Source organism: Euleptes europaea, chromosome 2 (genome assembly GCF_029931775.1).
Source record: "Euleptes europaea isolate rEulEur1 chromosome 2, rEulEur1.hap1, whole genome shotgun sequence".
NCBI classification, from domain to species: Eukaryota; Metazoa; Chordata; class Lepidosauria; order Squamata; family Sphaerodactylidae; genus Euleptes; species Euleptes europaea.
This window is the reverse complement of record NC_079313.1, coordinates 132793815-132813297: the sequence shown is the minus strand read 5'-3', so window position 1 is coordinate 132813297 and position 19483 is coordinate 132793815. Positions and strand designations below refer to the sequence as shown.

The window sequence follows — 19483 nt, the reverse complement described above, 5'->3', positions numbered from 1 at the left end:
CCCCGGTTCCACAAACCCAACCCCAGTGTCCCCTACCCTATCCTATAAAAAGCATTATTCAAAATAGGGGTTTGCATGACTCGCTAAAGATAAGAACAATAAAATTTCAAAACAGTAACAATTAGTTACACATCCAAAATCAAAAGAAAACTTTTTAGCCGATTCAGATTTATTATTAATATGGCAAAGCCATTAAAATATTCACATCAATTACAAGGTAGAATGGAAAAGATGCAACATCTAAAACTATGGGATATATAATTCTTAAATAAATTAAACAAATTACTATTAGCTAAAAGCCTCAGATTAATATAACATTTACAGTTTTAGGTTAGATTGTCAAGCTCCCACTTTGTCTGACGGATCTTGTATACTGCATCACAAAATTTAGCTACTTATTTCATCGTTGGGGCTGACCCTTCCCACAGAAGATGGGAACTTTTTAGCTGAAATTTATTCAACAAAACTGGTACCAGCTCTTCAAAGTCTGGAGAAAAATTCTGAGAATTTCCACCAAATTTGCCAGCATGGTGCCATCGCTCCATCTACTGTAAATTAGTGAACAACATAGTGTGAGAGATCCCCCTCTCTGAGTTTGCTTCTCCAAATCAGTTGCTCAGACGTTGATACAGAAACAATAGATTTATTGAAGCCTTCAGGAGATGAGACAGGCACAGGTAGAAAGTTGCAAGTGAGGGGCTATACGGGTTTACAGAATATATTGACTCCAGGGCACTGGGGCACTGGGGTTCACACTTATTGTTATGGGAAGTTACAAGCTTGGCATAATACAAAACATCAGACGGATCCCAGGAAGTCTGGTGCGGCTATCACACTTCCAAGGCCGCACCGGCCTGAGGGAGTACTGGCAGGAAGAACAGCGGGGGGGAAGATACATGGGCCATCAGGCCTGGCGCCTGAGACCAGAAGGTGTGAACTGCTTTTACGAGTTCACTGATAACACCGCAGGTGATGGAAAGCAGAGACACAAAGACAGAGACCCTCACATTCTGCCCCCCTTAAGGCCCCCCTCCGAGAGGACGAGGCTTATCGGGATAAGCGAGGTGGAATTCTCGGACCAAGCGAGGAGCTGCCATGTGGGGTGCGGCCACCCATTCGTCATGAGCGGAGCCAAGGTTTTTCCAGCGAACAAAGTAAAACAGTTTCCCTTTCTTCCATTTGGAATCTAAAACCTTGGATATTTCCAAATGGGTATCCCCTCCTACTACGGTAGGAATCTCATGAGCGGGAGGGGGGTGGAACTGGGGAGCTGCTACATAAGGTTTGAGGAGGCTTATATGGAAGACTGGATGAACTCCCTTGAGAGTCTTAGGGAGACTCAGTTCCACGGTAACCTCGTTGATTACTCTGGTAATGGGGAAAGGTCCTACATAACGGTCGCTCAGTTTTTTGCAGGGGCGAAGAGAGCGGAGGTTTTTGGTGGACAGATAGACTTGCTCCCCCACCTTGAGTTCCCATCCCGGAGACCGGTGTTTGTCTGCTTGTTCCTTGTACTTGCTTTTTGCCCTTTCCAGATTTTTGAGCAACCATGGCCAGGTGGATTTAACCACCTGAATCCACTCCTGAAGATCAGGGGTAGACTGGAGCTCTGGCGAGACGGGGGCAGAACCGAAAGGGCCAAAATCCGTCCCGTATATAACTTGGAAGGGACTAAAGCCGGTAGAGGAATGAGGCGCATTGTTGTACGCATATTCGGCAAATGGCAGCAGGTCGACCCAGTCGTCCTGGTGGAAATTTACATAGCAACGCAAATAACATTCTACTACCGCATTTACTCGTTCCGTTTGACCATCCGTTTGGGGGTGATAGGCGGAAGAAAGGCCCTGTTCCTCCACTCCCATTAACTTTAGGAAAGCCCGCCAGAATTTGGCAACAAACTGGACCCCCCGGTCGGAGAGGACCTTCCTCGGGATCGAGTGTAGCCTGAGGACGTGCGTGATGAACAGTTTAGCTAAGCCCTGGGCTGAAGGAAGACCTGCACATGGAACGAAATGAACCTGTTTGGAAAAGAGGTCTGTGATAACCCAGAGAACCGTTTTCCCCCGACTTGGAGGTAGGTCGGTGATAAAATCCATGGCGATGACTTCCCAGGGACGGGAGGGGTTCTCAAGCGGTTTGAGAAGCCCCGGGGGTTTTCCCATCCGTTTCTTGGCTGTGGCGCAGGTGGGGCAGCTGCGCACATACAACTCTACATCAGATCTCATACCGGGCCACCAGAATTGCCTTCGAACCAGGTGAAGCGTTTTTATGAAACCAAAATGACCCGCTAGCCTGGCCCCATGTACAAGTCCCAACACTTCTTTGCGAAGGGAAGATGGGACATATAGTTTCCCCCCTTGCACCCACCAAGTGTTGGTTCGTTCCAAGCCAGTGGGGAGGAGATGGTGCTCCTCCTCCTGTAAGGAGGCGTCCCGGAGTCGCTGTTGGAATGCTTCCGGGATACCTTTGAGCGTAGGGGGGGTCTCCGGTTGGCGGGCTTGGGATCGGGTGGTGACGGCCAAGCCAGGGACTTCCCCTCGCTGTTCGGGAGTGAACAGGGAGTCGACGGGGCGATCGAAATCGTTGCGATACTGGGGAAGTCGTGACAAAGCATCAGCTAGGGCATTTTCTTTGCCAGGGACATGTTTGAGGGTGAACCGGAATTTTGCAAAAAATTGGGCCCACCGAATTTGTTTGGCATTGAGTTTTCTAGCTCCCTTGAGAGCCTCAAGATTCTTGTGATCTGTGCACACTTCGAACGGCCGCTCGGCCCCCTCTAAGAAGTGTCTCCATATGGTAAGGGCATGTTTGACCGCTGCTGCCTCCTTCTCCCAAATGGCCCAGTTGATTTCGGACTGGGAAAACTTCTTGGAGAAGTAGGCGCATGGCCTCAACCGTCCCCCCTCATCCCTCTGCAATAGGGCCCCGCCCATGGCTACATCCGAGGCATCCACCTGCACCACGAAGGGCTTGGTGCAATCCGGGTGAGCCAAAACGGGTTCGGATGAAAAAAGTAGCTTTAAACGTTCAAAAGCTTGCTGGCACTGGGGAGACCATTGCAGACGGGCTGAGGGGAGTGCGGCGCTAGCCCCCCTGTCCTTGGTACGCAACAGGGCAGTGAGGGGAAGCGCAACTTGGGCAAAGTTGGGAATGAAATTCCGGTAAAAGTTGGCAAACCCCAAAAACTGTTGAAGTTGGCGGCGGGTAGTGGGGGTTTCCCAGTCCCGCACCGCCTGGACCTTGGCGGGGTCCATTTCCAACCCTTGGTGGGAAATCACATACCCCAGAAATGTAATAGAAGGTTGGTGGAATTCACACTTGGACACCTTAGCATACAGTTTGTGCTCCCGCAGCCGCTGGAGCACTTCTCGCACTAGGCGCACATGTTCTTCCATGGTCTCAGAGTAAATAAGAATGTCATCGAGAAATACCACCACCCCCCGAAACAGTAAATCATGCAAAACTTCATTAATTAATTGCATAAAGACACTCGGAGCCCCCGAAAGTCCGAACGGCATGACCAGGTACTCAAACATCCCAAAACAACTGGAAAAGGCCGTTTTGGGTTCGTCTCCTTCTTTGATGCGAATGCGGTGGTAGGCTTCTACCAAGTCCAGTTTGGTGAAGATTCGGCCCTCCTTTAATTGTGCTAGAAGGTCAGGAATAAGAGGGAGGGGGTAAGCATTAGACTGGGTGACTGCGTTCAGTCTGCGAAAGTCAATACACAGTCTTAAATCTCCCGTCTTTTTCTTTACAAAGAAAGCTGGGGCTGAATAAGGAGCCTTGGAGGGGCGTATGAAACCCCTCGCCAGATTGACATCCAGATAGTCTCGCAATACAGTCTTTTCACTAGGGCTCATGGGGTAAACCTTTCCCTTAGACAGTTTGCCTTCCCCTACAATCTCGATGGCACAGTCCGTTTCTCTGTGGGGAGGCAGTTCGTCGCACTCTCTAACATCGAAAACATCAGTAAACTGCGAGTACTCAGAGGGTAATTGAGGAGAGACTGGGGCGGGGGACCCTACCAGTGCGGCGGCTGGAGTTCTGAGTACCCGTTCCTTGTCATGCAACCCACAGGGGTTTTCGGGGAAGGAAAGCACCCGTTTAACCCAATCAATGGAGGGATTGTGTCCCCTTAACCAGTTCATCCCTAACACCACAGGGGTTACAATAGGGGCGATGGTGAAATACAACCGTTCCCAATGTTCCCCCACGGACATAATCACGGCTGCAGTTCTGTGGGTCACAGGGCCCCGTTTAAAGTCACTCCCGTCCATTTGGGAAAAACGGAGGGGTCCCGGAAGCCGCTTGCGCCGGACACCCAACTTCTTGGCAGTTTCCTCATTTATCATGGTGCGGGCACACCCCGAGTCGACCAACGCGGGGACCTCTAACGGGGGACCCCCTTTGGGTAGGGACAGATGAACACGCACAAATACATTGTCCTCTTGGGCGCTTACCATCGGTGGAGCTCCTTGCACAACGATAGGGACGGTCTGCTGCGGAGCCCCCTCTACAGCAGACCGACGGCGTTTTTTGCCGGCTGTTCCCACTCTTCCTCCTCGCTGGAAGAGGGGGACGGGGTGGTGGCTTCCGGGGAGCCGTCCGAATCAAAGACGGTATTTGTAATCCGGGACCCCGATGGGACCGTAGAGTCGGATGCCCCATCCTGGGGGCGCGCGTGGAGAGCGGAGGGTGCGCCGGAGCGCCGGCTCAGTGGTCCACTTCTGCGGCGAGGCTGGCTGTCGGCGGCCGGTGTCGTCGGCTCGGCCTGGGTTTGGCGGGGGGGGTCGGACGGCCTGAGCGAGAGGGGCATTGCGATGCAAAGTGACCCTTTCCCCCGCAGATCAGGCAGACGCCGGCCTCGAACCGCTTGCGGCGTTCCGCGGCCGAGAGACCCCCGTCACCCCCTTGCCGGAGTTCCCGGCCACGGTCACCTCGGGGCCTGGGGTCTCGCCCAAGCCGTTGCTTGGACAAGTTCAGGAGTTGTTTGCGATTCTCGATGTCAGCAGCATGGCGAACCCAACCTTCCACATCCGGGGGGTTCCCTTGCATGAAGGCCCAATGTTGGAGGTCTGGGTTGAGACCCTCCCTGAAACATTGTACCAAGGTAGCTTCACTCCAGTCCAGAATTCGGCTAGCCAGTGACTGGAACTCACTTGCATACTGCGCCACCGACTTAGTCCCTTGGCGCAGTTGCATCAGGGAGGCTTTAGCCCGCTCACCCAGAGTCGGGTCCTCAAAACGGTTTCGGAGTGCTACCATGAACTCGTCCAGGGTTCGCAGCACCGGCGAGCGGAGTTCATACTGCAACACCATCCAGGCAGCCGCCTCCCCTTGCAGTAAGGAAGCCACGTACTGCACCCGGGACTCCTCAGAAACGAAGGTTCGGCCTTGTTCCCGCATAAAAATGTCTACTTGGACCATAAAAAAGGTCAACTGGTCTCCCGACCCGTCATACGTGACTTTCAGGTCCCGACGGGCCGGGGGGGCAGGGGTTGCGGGCGGAACTACCGGCGCCCCGTCTGGGGGAGCACCGGCTGGAGGTTGCAACTTCAGCGCATCTAGGGTCGTGGCCATCTCACCCATTACGCGTTGCATGATCTCCATCTGCTCCTGCATAGCCCGGCGGTCTTCCTGCCACTGCTTTCGTTCTTCCTCCATGAGGGCCTCTTTGCGGGCCGGGTCCCCTTCGAGTCCCGTGCTGGGGAAGGCCAACCGGCGATCCTTCGCCGCAGTCCGCGAGAGCGACCAGCCCTTGGGAGAGTCCAGCCAATAAGTAAGCCCCCGGGGACGTCCGTCCCGATCTTGGTCGGGGGCGCGACCCTTCGGTTTCTTTGGCTTGGCTCCCTCCTCCTTCGGGTCCGGCTTCTCCGGCTCGTCCGGTTCCTTGGGGGCATCGGGGTTAGGGGTGGTGTCCTCGTCGGCTGACATTCTGTCCAAAGCGGTACAGCTGCAGTCCGAGAGGCAAAGACTTGCAACTTAATGTGAGAGATCCCCCTCTCTGAGTTTGCTTCTCCAAATCAGTTGCTCAGACGTTGATACAGAAACAATAGATTTATTGAAGCCTTCAGGAGATGAGACAGGCACAGGTAGAAAGTTGCAAGTGAGGGGCTATACGGGTTTACAGAATATATTGACTCCAGGGCACTGGGGCACTGGGGTTCACACTTATTGTTATGGGAAGTTACAAGCTTGGCATAATACAAAACATCAGACGGATCCCAGGAAGTCTGGTGCGGCTATCACACTTCCAAGGCCGCACCGGCCTGAGGGAGTACTGGCAGGAAGAACAGCGGGGGGGAAGATACATGGGCCATCAGGCCTGGCGCCTGAGACCAGAAGGTGTGAACTGCTTTTACGAGTTCACTGATAACACCGCAGGTGATGGAAAGCAGAGACACAAAGACAGAGACCCTCACACATAGTTGAAGGGGACCACCTCTAGCGCCCCCCCCCGGCTGCCCCCTTGCCTCTTAGTGTCCCCCCTAGGGGGTGGTACTGCTCATTTTGGGAACCCTGCTCTGGAGGAAACAGCAACTTTGAGGGGCAGACTCTGTGGTATACCATAGACTCTATGAGACTCTATGACCATTTATGCGGGGTCGGTTTTGATGCTCGCTCAAAGGTCCTTTTTTAAATCTGACTTTTAAAACATCTATTCACTGTCAAACAAATTCCACCCCCACTCCTTTGTTCCCTCGTTTGCATAGCCATTAGCAATCCTCCTTTGCATAGCTAACCCCGGGGCTAGGATTCTTCATGCTTCCTTGAGTGGATGCTTCAGGGCTGGGATGGAGCAAAGAAAAAAGGCCGTGTTAAAGGGGCTCTTAAGTAATGTGAAGCAGGTATGCGCTGGCTTCGCAGTGACTTCCGGAATGATGATTCAACATGAAAAAAAAAACCCCAAAAAACATGCAGGGCACTTCAGCCTGGAATGCGCTGCTAATTACCAAGCATAAATGCCCTATGAGAAGCCTTACATTCCAATGACAAGCCTTACACACAACTTGTTGCAGTGCTGAGGAATTGTATCTCAGGAACAACCTTTGGGTATGAATGTGTGTCTTTCTACCCCTCCTTTTCAAAAAAGCCTTAAAACTTGTGATGGACCATTGAATGGGACCTACTTTCATAATTGGTGAAATTAACTGAAACATTTTTATGCTGTTCTGTGTTGAGGGGCTGGGGGCTAGGATTGCCAGGTCCCTCTTCGCCACCGGTGGGAGGTTTTTGGGGCAGAGCCTGAGGAGGTCGGGGTTTGGGGAGGGGAGGGACTTCAATGCCATAGAGTCCAATTGCCAAAGCGGCCATTTTCTCCAGGGGAACCAATCTCTGTTGGCTGGAGATCAGTTGTAATAGCAGGAAATTTCCAGATAGTACCTGGAGGTTGGCAACCCTACTAGGGGAGGAGGACTAAGCATTGTACAATAGTGTTTTTATATGCAAAATGTATAGATATATTAAGAAATGTACATTTTGGTTTCTTTAAATAAAATTTAATTTAAAAAGAGAAATTACAGTGGGTTTTAGATCATATCAAGCCTAGAAGCTAAAATGACTAAACAGAGGCTATCATATTTTGGTCACATTATGAGAAGATGAGAGTCACTGGAAAAGATGATAATGCTAGGAAAAGTCAAAGGCAGCAGGAAAAGAGGAAGACCCAACAAGAGATGGATTGACTCAATCAAGGAAGGTACAGCCCTCAGTTTGCAAGACCTCAGCAAGGAGATTTTAGAAGTGATTAATTCATAGGGTCGCCATGAGTTGGCAGCTAGGGGAGGGGCTGTGGCTCAGTGGTAGAGCATCTGCTTGGCATGCAGAAGGTCCCAGGTTCAATTCCAAGCATCTCCAGTTAAAGGGACTAGGCAAGTAGGTGATGTGAAAGACCTCTGCCTGAGACCCTGGAGAGCCACTGCCGGTCAGAGTAGACGATACTGACTTTGATGTACCAAGAGTCTGATTCAGTATAAGGCAGCTTTATGTGTGTTCATGTGTTCAAGCGACTTGACAGCGCTTAACATGTACATGTACACTTATGAGAACTCAGTATTTATTATATTACAGATTCCAGTGAAGAAGCCGATTGGCAAAAGATGTAGGAATTCTTTAGCTTATAAAGGAAGAGGAAGACCCAAGATAAGATGGATTGACTCTGTAAAGGAAGCCACAGCCCTCATGATCACATGAACACATGAAGCTGCTTTATACTGAATCAAACCCTCGGTCCATCAAAGTCAACATTGTCTATTCAGACCAGCAGCGGCTCTCTAGGGTCTCAGACAGGGGACTTTCACATTGCCTACTTGCCTAGTCCCTTTAACTGGAGAGGCTGGGGATTGAACCTGGGACCTTCTGCAAGCCAGGCAGATGCCCTATCACTGAGCCACAGCCCCTCCCTCAGTTTGCAAGATCTGAGCAAGGCTATTAATGACAGGAACTTTTGGAGGTCATGCATTCATAGGGTTGCCAGGAGTCAGAGGTGACTTGACAGCACTTAACACACTCAGAGAGTGACATAAAATCCCCACCGAGCTTCCGCCTTTCCCCAAGTTTTTTTTTCCCGAGGCAGTACCATAAACCTCCAAGAATTTCCCAAACCAAACTTGGCAACCCTAGGTAGGTGTTAAATGTAAGTCTAACCAGAGGAACACAATTCTAGGTCCATCAAAGTCAATGGTCTTAGAAGAGCATAACTGTATAGTAAGTATTTTATTTGTAGACATCCAAAGGCCATTACAAAGTAAATAAGACTATAAAACAAGGAAATTATACAATAAAGATCAAAGATAAAATACAAAATGCCATATAAATCATGATAAAATACAGTATAATTAAAATATACCCTAGCTGGCCATCAGTTCTGGCTAGTTATGTTCTTTGGCGCCAGTTTAGCTCTTATCTTTGTATCAGCTAGAGCGAAAAGGGACATCCTTTATGTGATAAATGAGTCTGTATCTGATAATAGAAATACTCATTTATTGGAATCAGGATACACGTTTAACCCAGTTAATACCGTACGAAGGAATTTTCCCCTAGGTATTGCATAAAGAGGACAAGCAAAGATGTAATGGGATGAATCCTCTATAGCAGAACCACAAATGTTGCTGTGATGTTCCCCGGTTGCTATATAATGAGGAAGAAAGCAATTATTATATACAGTTTGCTTTTGTTGAGTTTTGATGGTTGGCAAATAGGGGGCCTGGAGATCCCCTAGAGTTACAACTGATCTCCAGATGACAGTTCTCCTGGAGAAAACGGTTGTTTTGGAGTGTAGACATGAGTGGTCAACTCTAATCTGGTGAACCGGGTTTGATTCCATTCCTCCACATGAAACCTGCTGGGTGACCTTGGGCTAGTCACAGTTCTCTCCAAACTTTCTCAGCCCCTCTCTCAACACCTACCTCACAAGGTGTCTGTTGTGGGAAGAGGAAGGGAAGGAGATTGTAAGCCGGTTTGATTCTCCTTAAAAGAGAGAGAAAGTTGGCATATAAAAACCAACTCTTCTTCTTCTCCTTAAACTAGAGATGCTGGGGATTGAACCTGGGACCTTCTGCATGCCAAAGAGATGCTCCACCACTGAGCCACGGCCACTCCCAGACCTGTGTGCCTTATATACAGCCTCCTTGATTCATATGTCTGATTTTATGATTTCCAGTTTACTGTTCAGTGCCGTGAGCCACAAATGAGTCCAAAGGAGAGGGTGGCAAAAGAGCCCAGAGGGATGCAGAGATGGTTATGGCTGCTACCTGATTCTTTGTTTGCAGAGCCAGCTTCTGGTGTCTGCCTGAATTCCAATGGTTGTGTTGTTTTGCAGAATGCTAAACTGTAGCTGGAAGTCCAAAACACGTATCTGTTCAGAGTTGACACTAAGGGGGGGTTGCTTCCTCTCGGGAAGAAAAATATCATTTAGCCGTTGGTTCCTTTTCAGGTATCAGTTCATCCAAATTTGTACAGACGTGACTAAGCATTGCTTTGCGTTAAGGGTATGCTATAAATGACTAGGGGCGCTTTCCCACATGCTGAGTAATGCACTTTCATTCCCTTTTCAATGCACTTTAACGATGGTTTGCAAGGGGATTTTTCTGTTGCACACAGTAAAATCCAGCTGCAAAGTGCATTGAAAGTGGATTGAAAGTGCATTATTCGGCAGGTGTGAAAGTGCCCTAGCAGAGAGCAAGATCGGTTGTGCTGGTTTGAAATTGACTGGATGTCACTGTCCATTTGCGGCATCTTATGTATTTAAAAAAAGCAGTTCAGATTTTGGAATGGCTGCCTGACTTTCTGAGTCATGATTCAAAAATAATAATGACATAGAATTGTACACATTCCATATTTCACCCATTTTGACAGCAAGGAGGATCAATACATTCATTGCCTCTAAGACATACGTGTTTATACGAACAAAAGAATGTTACATATACAGCTGCAATGTAAGTCAACTTAGGGTTGCCAACTCCAGGTGGCACCTGGAGATTTCCTGCTATTACAATTGATCTCCAGATGACCAAGATCAGTTCCCCTGGAGAAAAAGGCTTCTCTGGAGGGTGGACTCTATGGAATTATACCCTGCTGAGGTCCCTTTCCAAATCCTACCTACCCCATCCTCCACCCCTGCAAATCTCTTGGTGTTTCCCAACGCAGAACTGGTAACCCTAAGTCAATTTAGAATTGGCTGCAACTGCAAATTCATAGGTTGGTCTGCGGAAGAGGAAGTGATGCAGAAGGAAATGCTGCAGGCAACCAGTTCTGCCAGCGTGCTCTAGTTGTGGGAAGAAAATACATGAGTCCAGGAGGAAGAAAATATTCAATGTCTGCTTCAGAGTCCTTGTACAGTCCACCAAACAAATTTAAGGACTTCATAAAGTCTTCAGTGACCTGTATAGAGAGGATAAGATACAGTGAGCAAAAGAAAGAAGAAGAGGTGGTTTTTATATGCCGATTTTCTCTACCACTTAAGGAAGAATCAAACCGGCTTACAATCTCCTCCCCTTCCCCTCCCCACAATAGACACCTTGTGAGGTAGGTGAGGCTGAGAGAGTTCTGAGAGAACTGTGACTAGCCCAAGGGCTCCCAGCAGGCTTTATGTATAGGAGTGGGGAAACCAACCCGGTTCACCAGATTAGAGTCTGCCACTCTTAACTACTACATCACACTGGCTGTCCAAAGGACAGACAAAGTGTGTAATTTCCTTCTTAGTGTACTTGAGGTTGTGATTTTTAAAAAAATAAAAGACTGGGGTTAGGGTTACCAGGTCCCCCTTCACCACCGGCAGGAGGTTCTTGGGGCAGCGCCTGAGGAGGGCGGGGTTTGAGGAGGGGAGGGACTTCAATGCCACAGAGTCCATTTTCTCCAGAGGAACTGATCTCTATCGGCTGGAGGTCAGTTGTAATAGCAGGAGATCTACAGCCACCACCTGGAGGTTGGCAACCCTAGAAGGGGTGGTAACGGTTCCTCTCCAAAGCCTTCTGCAAACAACACTTCTGCTGTTACCCAATAAACTGTCTGACAGTCTGGAAGTGGTAGCATTATTGTTCAGGAACATTTCACACCACAGCCTCCCTCTGGGGAGAGTCCAAAGTGTGATCCAGCTAAAACAAAGAGGCCATTTTCATTAAGTCTGGCTGAGTCCAGTCGATTTGTCATTGAGGCCTTGGTCTGTCCTTGTGCCCTCTCGGTGTGAAGGGGCGGTGGTCGTTTGAGTTTCTATTAAGAAGAGGGTGTCAGGAGTCAGGAGCCGGGAAGCGACAGCGGAAGGCTCAGTGGGTGCATTTCATTTCGGAAAGCCTTGAAGGGAAGTGGGGAGAATAGGGTTGCCAACCTCCAGGTAGTATAGAAATCAGACAGCAGAACTAGTGCCAAAGATAGGAAGGGATATAAAACAACGGCGCTTATGGCAAAAAAGCATAGAACTACTAAAGGCTTAACCATGAATTTCAGTATAACAGGAATACATAAATACAAGCACAAAACACGAAAACAATGTCCATATCAAGACATCATAGAATTGGTAAAGTCCAAGAATGCCAAGAATAAAGATAGGTATCCGGTATTGAGTCCTATTTCGCGTCAGCTTTTTCAATCCCGCGACGATCTGTCATCGTTCAACAGACATATGTTCCAGAACCAAGGCTTGTAGCCACCTAATACAAGCGGATGGCAAGGCTTGTAGCTACCTAATACAAGCGGATGGCTCGCCGTCCGCTTGTATTAGTTGGCTACAAGCCTTGGTTCTGGAACATATATTCTGTTGAATGATAACAGATCGTAGCAGGATTGCCAGAATTGAAAAAGCTGACACAAAATGGGACTCAGTACCGGATACCTATCTTTATTCTTGGCATTCTTGGACCTTACCAATTCTATGATGTCTTAATATGGACATTGTTTTCGTGTTTTGTGCTTGTATTTATGTATTCCTATTATACTGAAATTCATGGATAAGCCTTTAGTAGTTCTATGCTTTTTTGCCATAAGTGCTGTTGTTTTATATAACCTCCAGGTAGTAGCAGGAGATCTCCTGCTATTACAACTAGTCTCCAGCTGATAGAGATCAGTTCCCCTGGAGAAAATGGCCACCTTGGCAATTGGACTCTATGGCATTGAAGTCCCTCCCCTCCCCAAACCCCACCCTCCTCAGGCTCCCCCCCAAAAGCCTCCTGCCGGTTGTGAAGAGGGACCTGGCAACCCTAGGGGAGAAAGAAGTTGGAAGGGATCACAAAAGAGCAGCTATAGTGCTGAAGGGCCTAGGAAGCAAGCATCATAAGGTAGAAGTTAAGGAACATAATTTTTGTAGCTTGCAGATCATAAGGTTAAGAAGAGACTTGCCTTGGTGAGGAGCTGCAGCTCAGTGGTAGATGATCTGCTGGGCATGTGGAAGGTCCCAGGTTCAATCCCCGGCATCTCCAGTTAAAAGGGTCAGGCAGAAAGTGATGTGAAAGACCCCTGCCCTAGACCCCGGAGAGCCACCACCAGTCTGAGTAGACAATACGGGCCTTGATGAACAGATGGTCTGACTCAGTATAAGGCAGCTTCATGTGCCTTGGGGGATGGGGTCTTCTCTCTTCTTCTACTTCTGGGTTTACCCCTGGAAGCACTGAATCACATCGCCATGGCGTGGCTGTGGTGATGCGGCGCTTCTGGGGGTAAACCCGGAAGTGACGTAATCACATTGCGTGCGGCCGCACATGCGATCACCCCTTCGGATCAGATTGGTGGGTGGGCGGGCAATTGCCCGCCGAAACCACCCACCTGGCAACCCTAGTGATGGCTCAGGGGAAAGTTGGTGCTGAACTGTCAAAAGGATGCTGGAATTGGAGGTCTAAATCACTGCAGGATTGTATTTCTATCTCGTCTTTCTTCCATCACGAAAAAAATGTTCCAACAGTTACGAGGGAACAGAAAGCAAAGCTCCAGAGTTCTGGCTGGCTTTGTAACCTATTACCCCAACATCTTGAATTGAAATCCGTTGTCCTCATTTCAGAACCTGCTTGCAACAGACACAGTGCATGTTCTGACTCCTAGTCCTTGCTTCCTTGGGTTTATCGGCCCGCCTTTGGGCTTTATCAGTCCTAGATGAGAGTCGAGAGAGAACATTGCGCTGAGGGAAATTATGAGGGACGGTTTGGATATGTCGGCTCGTCCCTGTCGCTAGCCAGGGCGGTGATGAACTTGATCCCCAGAATTTCTGTTGGTGCAGATGCTGGTCTTGCAGATTTCCTGTACCAGACAGCCATCTAAATCAGCGTTTTGCTTCTCGTTGCAATCACCCATGTGAATCTAGGCACTCAAAAGCAGTTCAGGAAAAGGGGGAAAATTCATTCCTCCCCCTGACATATTTCTCTGACTTGGGGGAGTTTTGAGGCTGCTACTTAATGTTGTTGTTGTTGTTGTATTATTATCAGATGGGAGACCACCTAGGAATACCAGGGTCGCTATGCAGAGGCAACGCAGGCAATGGCAAACCACCTCTGTAAATCTCTTGCCTTGAAAACCCCATAAAGGGTCACCATCAGTTGGCTGCGACTTGAGAGCCAGCATGGTGTAGTGGTTAAGAGCAGTGGTTTGGAGCGATGGACTCTAATCTGGAGATCCGGGTTTGATTCCCTACTCCTCCACATGAGCGGCGGAGGCTTACTGGTGAACCAGGTTGGTTTCCCCACTCCTCCGCATTAAGCCAGCTGGGTGACCTTGGGCTGGTCACAGCTCTCTCAGTCCCACCTACCTCACAGGGTGTCGGTTGTGGGGAGAGGAAGGGAAGGTGATTGTACTCTACAAACATGCACACAGAGGGGCAAGGGGAAAGGAAGGCGGCATGGTATAGCACAATATTGTCAGATCTCAGAAGCTAAGCTGGGTCGGTACTTGGAAGGGAGACCACCAAGGAAGGTTCTGCAGAGGAAGGCAATGGCAAAGCACCTCTGCTTCTCACTTAAAAGCCCCTTGCTTGGATGGCCATAACTTGGGAGCTAAGTGCGCATAAGAGAATCGTTAATAAATATTTTGTTTGTCCCTCCCTGTGTGTACATGGGAGGGAAGCCGACCTGGTATAGCCCGATCTGATCAGATGTTGGAAGCTAAGCACAGTTGATACTTGGAAGGGAGACCACCAAAGAAGGCTCTGCAGAGAAAGGCAATGGCCAACCACCTCTGCTTCTCACTCGCCTTGAAAGCCCCATGTTGGGGTTGCCACAAGGTGGCTGTGACTTGATAGGACCTTACAGTTTACCCTGTTCCCATGGGATGGATCCCTGTTGGCCCCAACTTGCCATATGCAATGCAAATAGCAGAGTATACCTGTGGTCCCCAGCAGGATGTGTGTCCGTACCGGTACCAATGGAAGGTGACTTCCAGGTGGTTTCTCTGTGCTGGCACTCCAAGCGGGGATTCTATGGCTCTCATGAGTAAGGAAAACTTCTGCATGTGTTACTTAGAAAGAGAGGTGGCAGGGGTGAAATAGCAGCGCCCAGAGAAAGCTCAAAGTGAAAACGGAAACTTGGCTAATGTATTCTGCAACATTTCGGGGGAATGCCCCTGCTGCATTTGCAACGAACTCTGTTTAGCATGGGGAAAATGGTGTAATTTAAGCCTGTACATAGATATGGCAACACGAATCTGTTGCTATGTGATAGACTTTCTATAAATTATATGAGGCCAGTGGCGAACTGATCTTCAGCTTTTCAGCTACTGGGTTTTAATATAGTGTCTATTTTTCAAGTGTGTAAATTATTTAGTTGTCTTGAAACGTCAATAAACAATTTTATTATATATATATATATATATATATATATATATATATATATATATATATATATATATATATATATATATATATATATATATATTTAAAGGACTTTACAGTTTACCGGGGGGGGGGGCAAGGAGGGAAGGGACATTAGCTGACCTAGGGTGTGCCAAGGTCAAAGCTCAAGGGTGGCAAGGCGGGGGCGGCAGCCGTGCCAGAGACGCCGCCTCCCAAAATCCGTCACCTGAAGCTGCCTGAACATAGAGCCAGCTCTGGGTTGGGGTCGAAGGTTTGCTGGTCGGGCGGCATCGAGCAGATGTGTTCCTTATGACGTTCAGCTGCTGGAACATCTGTTTTTTCAGCAGATGCTTAAATGTGTTTATTGCTGTGATTTCGGGGGGGGGGGAACACTGGACAGAAGCAATTCAAGCAGCTGTTCCAGAGCATTTGTGAACAACTCCGGCTCTTCTTACAAATCAGACCTTTTTCTCCTTTTTCTGAAAATTCCAGGATGAAAAGAACCAAATGATGACTACGAACGTGTGGGTGAAACAAGTGAGTCAACCTGGAATGCTTTCCCTTCTTTTGACCCATTTTCCTCGATATTACTAATTTATTTATTGTTTTCCACTCGCTGCTCAAAAACAGAGGGCACGATCCAATGGGAAGTTCTCTGGGCCAACAACTGTCCTGTTACTTTCAATCATAGAATCACAGAATCATAGAGTTGGAAGAGACCACCAGGGTCCAACCCCCTGCAAAATGCAGGAAATTTGCATCTACCTCCCCCCACCCCACCCCCAGTGACCCCCTACTCCATGCCCAGAAGATGGCCAAGATGCCCTCCCTCTCATCATCTGCCTCAGGTCATAGAATCAGCATTGCTGACAGATGGCCATCTAGTCTCTTCTTAAAAACCTCCAAGGAAGGAGAGCTCACCATCTCCCGAGGAAGCCTGCTCCACTGAGGAACCGCTCTAACTGTTAGGTTTTCAAGGCAAGAGAAGTTCAGAGGTGGTTTGCCATTGCTTTCCTTGACATAACGACCCTGGTATTCCTTGGTGGTCTCCCATCCAAGTATTAACCAGGGCCGATCCAGTTTAGCTTCCAAGACCTGACGAGATTGAGCTAGCCTAGGCCATCCCAAACTAGAGTTTACTTCAGAAATATTTTACTTCCTCCTATGGGCACCTTTGGGATTCTGATGCAGGGCGTGGGTACAGCCACAAAATGGCTGCCACAGGAGGCGGAGCCAATCACAAAGTGGCTGTTGTGTGAGGAGGAGCCAACTACACAAAGGAGGCCTAAGTGGAGGGGAGATAGGGGTGCCAGGTCCCTCCTCGCCACTGGCGGTAGGTTTTGGGGGCACAGCCTGAGGAGGGCGGGGTTTGTGGAGAGGAGGGACTTCACTGCCATAGAGTCCAATTGCCAAAGCGGCCATTTTCTCCAGGGGAACGGATCTCTTTCGGCTGGAGATCCGTTGTAATAGCAGGAGATCTCCAGCTAGTACCTGGAAATTGTAGGGAATACTCACAATACTAGTAACAAAAAGCTGAAGGAAAAAAGACTAGCACAACTCACTATAATCAACAATTCATTAACAACGTGCTAACAGTGAAAAAAACCACAAGGTGTACAAATGTATATACAATATTTGCAGATCCAGGTCGAAAGTGTAGGTCAAAACGCAACTCTATATTAACTTCGAAATTATTTATTATCGTTTTAACTTTACAAGAAGATTAACAGAAGGAATTTCTTTTGGAATGAAAACGGCCAACACAATTACAACTGTGATGACATAGGCGTAGCATGAAGGACTGGATTCTGAGACATCAGCCAACCCCATGTGGCTTGATGTACGGCCGACGAACCCAGCGAGCCCGCTGGGCTGCCTCCCCCCCCCCGTCCAAACAGTGGCAGGGCCATAATCACCGGGGCGAATGCCTCTAGGTGTTCCCTGTCCACATGAAGTGGCACAATCAGTGATCTCCCTTAATATTGCCACTAAGCAACCTCTGGGGGGGGTGTGAACATACCATGTATGCAAAGAGGTACCATGCCTCCTGAACCTTCTGAATCCAGTCCCAATGCTTACCGGGTGGGAGGGTGGGAGCGACGAGAACGGCGACTGAGAGGGATCCGCCCGACCCTCCCTCTTATATTCTCTGGAAGCGGACCTGAGTGAAAACTCCCCAGGTCCTGCTTCCTAACCGGCAAACCTTTTTTTTTTTTTTAATTGAACGGGGGCTCCTGATTGGCCCCTTCACCCCAACTCAGCTTTCTAGCTGGGTGGAGGCTCCCAGGTTGCTGTGTGCACATCCACGTGCAGGCGCCACGATCCGAGCCACGTGCTTGGCCGCCCATGCTTCTGGGAGCCTCCGGTTGCCTTCTTGACCCCTCCCGGCCCGGGCTCTGCAATCCAGGCTCCAGGTGAGTCCTGGAACCTTTTATTTACAATAATATTCACAAGCCTAATGCCTTGGATTGACTGTTGGACTTTGCCATTAGGCTTGTGATTATTACTGTAAATATTGTATATACATTTGTACACCTTGTGGTTTTTTTCACTGTTAGCACGTTGTTAATGAATTGTTGATTATAGTGAGTTGTGCTAGTCTTTTTTCCTTCAGTACCTGGAAGTTGGCAACTCTAAGGGGAGAAGAGGGGTGCTTTAAAAAAAACACACTACACTGGGAAGGAGTGAAGGAGAATAAAACCAATACTGTGTTGGCAGCTGCCTCTGAAACAACGTTATTGACCAGTCAGAAGGCCTGGTGGGTAGGGTTGCCATGTCCCTCTTCACCACTGGTGGGAGGTTTTTGGGGCGGAGCCTCAGGAGGGTGGGGTTTGAGGAGGGGAGGGACCTCAATGCCATAGAGTCCAATGGCCAAAGCGGCCATTTTCTCCAGGGAAACTGATCTCTGTCGCCTGGAGATCAGTTGTAATAGCAGGAGATCTCCAGCTCGTACCTGGAGGTTGGCAACCCTACTGATGGGCAAGTGCCCCACCCATTTGGTGGGCAGCAGGAAAGTAGTCAGCGGGAACTGGAGCACCCACAGGCGAACCTCTGCTGTAGCACATTGCTAAATTTTAATCCATTTTGTGAAAGATTGGGATTAGACTCAATTTCATCTCCAGTTCAAATAATCTATGCTTGTGTTTTCTTTTTTTAGGAGTGGCATGATTATAAACTACGCTGGGATCCCGAGGAATATGAGAACGTTACGTCCATACGAATTCCTTCCGAGCTCATTTGGAGGCCGGACATTGTTCTTTACAACAAGTAAATTGGCGTTCTTCTGAGCATATTTGTGGTGTGATGCTGGTTTCCCATTCATTAGTTAAGTTTGTACCCCACCCTTCCTCTGCAGAACAGGGCAGCAAATGTGCTTCTCTAGTTCTCCGCTGTATCTTCACAACAACCCTGTGAGTAGAGTTGCCAGCCTCTAGGCGGTAGCTGGAGATCTCCTGCTATTACAACTGATCTCCAGCCAAACGAGATCAGTTCATCTGGAGAAAATGTCTGCTTTAGCAATTGGACTCTATGACACTGAAGTCCCTCCCCTTCACCAAACCCCACCCTCCTCAGGCTCCGCCCCAAAACCTCCCGCCGGAGGCAAAGAGGGACCTGGCAACCCTACCCATTGAACTCCCTCCCCAAACCATGCCCTCCTTAGGCCCCACCCCAAAATCTCCAGACATTTCCTAATCCGGAGCTGGCAACCCTACCTATGAAGTAGGCAAAGGTAAATTGCAAAATGTAATCAGCGACCCCTAACTAATTTCTCTCTGATCAGGCTGATTACATTTTGCATTGTGCTTTTGCATCCTGACTCCCTTCGTTGCAACACCCCTCCCACCTTCTGACTGGGATACAAGGGCCCCGGTATCTTTGTTCCCACTTGTATCTGATGAAGGGAACGTTGATTCTTGTAAGCGCATGCCTGAGGAGGGTGGGGTTTGAGGAGGGAAGGGACTTCAGTGAGGCATAATGCGATAGAGACCACCTTCCGAAGCGGCCCTTGTCTCCAGGTGATCTGATCTCTGTCACCTTGAGATCAGTTGTAATAGTGGCAGATCTTCAGCCACCACCTGGAATTTGGTAACCCTAGCTATCAGCAAGACCCCATTTCTGTTCTTTACATGTTATTGCCATCCCATGAAGGCCTCTTTACATTGCTCCACAAAGTAGATACAGCCATTTGGGGTGATTTGTGGTGAGCCAGCATGGTGT

At 48.9% G+C, this 19483-nt stretch overlaps 1 protein-coding gene across 1 annotated transcript in view; it reads left to right on the top strand.

Annotated features, from left to right (window-relative positions):
* CHRNA4 (cholinergic receptor nicotinic alpha 4 subunit) overlaps positions 1-19483 on the top strand; it is an 81024-nt gene that overhangs the window by 12051 nt on the left and 49490 nt on the right. Inside the window, exons 3-4 of the mRNA XM_056844570.1 lie at positions 15758-15802; positions 18423-18532. Coding sequence (XP_056700548.1) covers positions 15773-15802; positions 18423-18532 — 140 coding nt within the window. The 5' untranslated portion in view covers positions 15758-15772. The remainder of the gene's footprint in view (positions 1-15757; positions 15803-18422; positions 18533-19483) is intronic.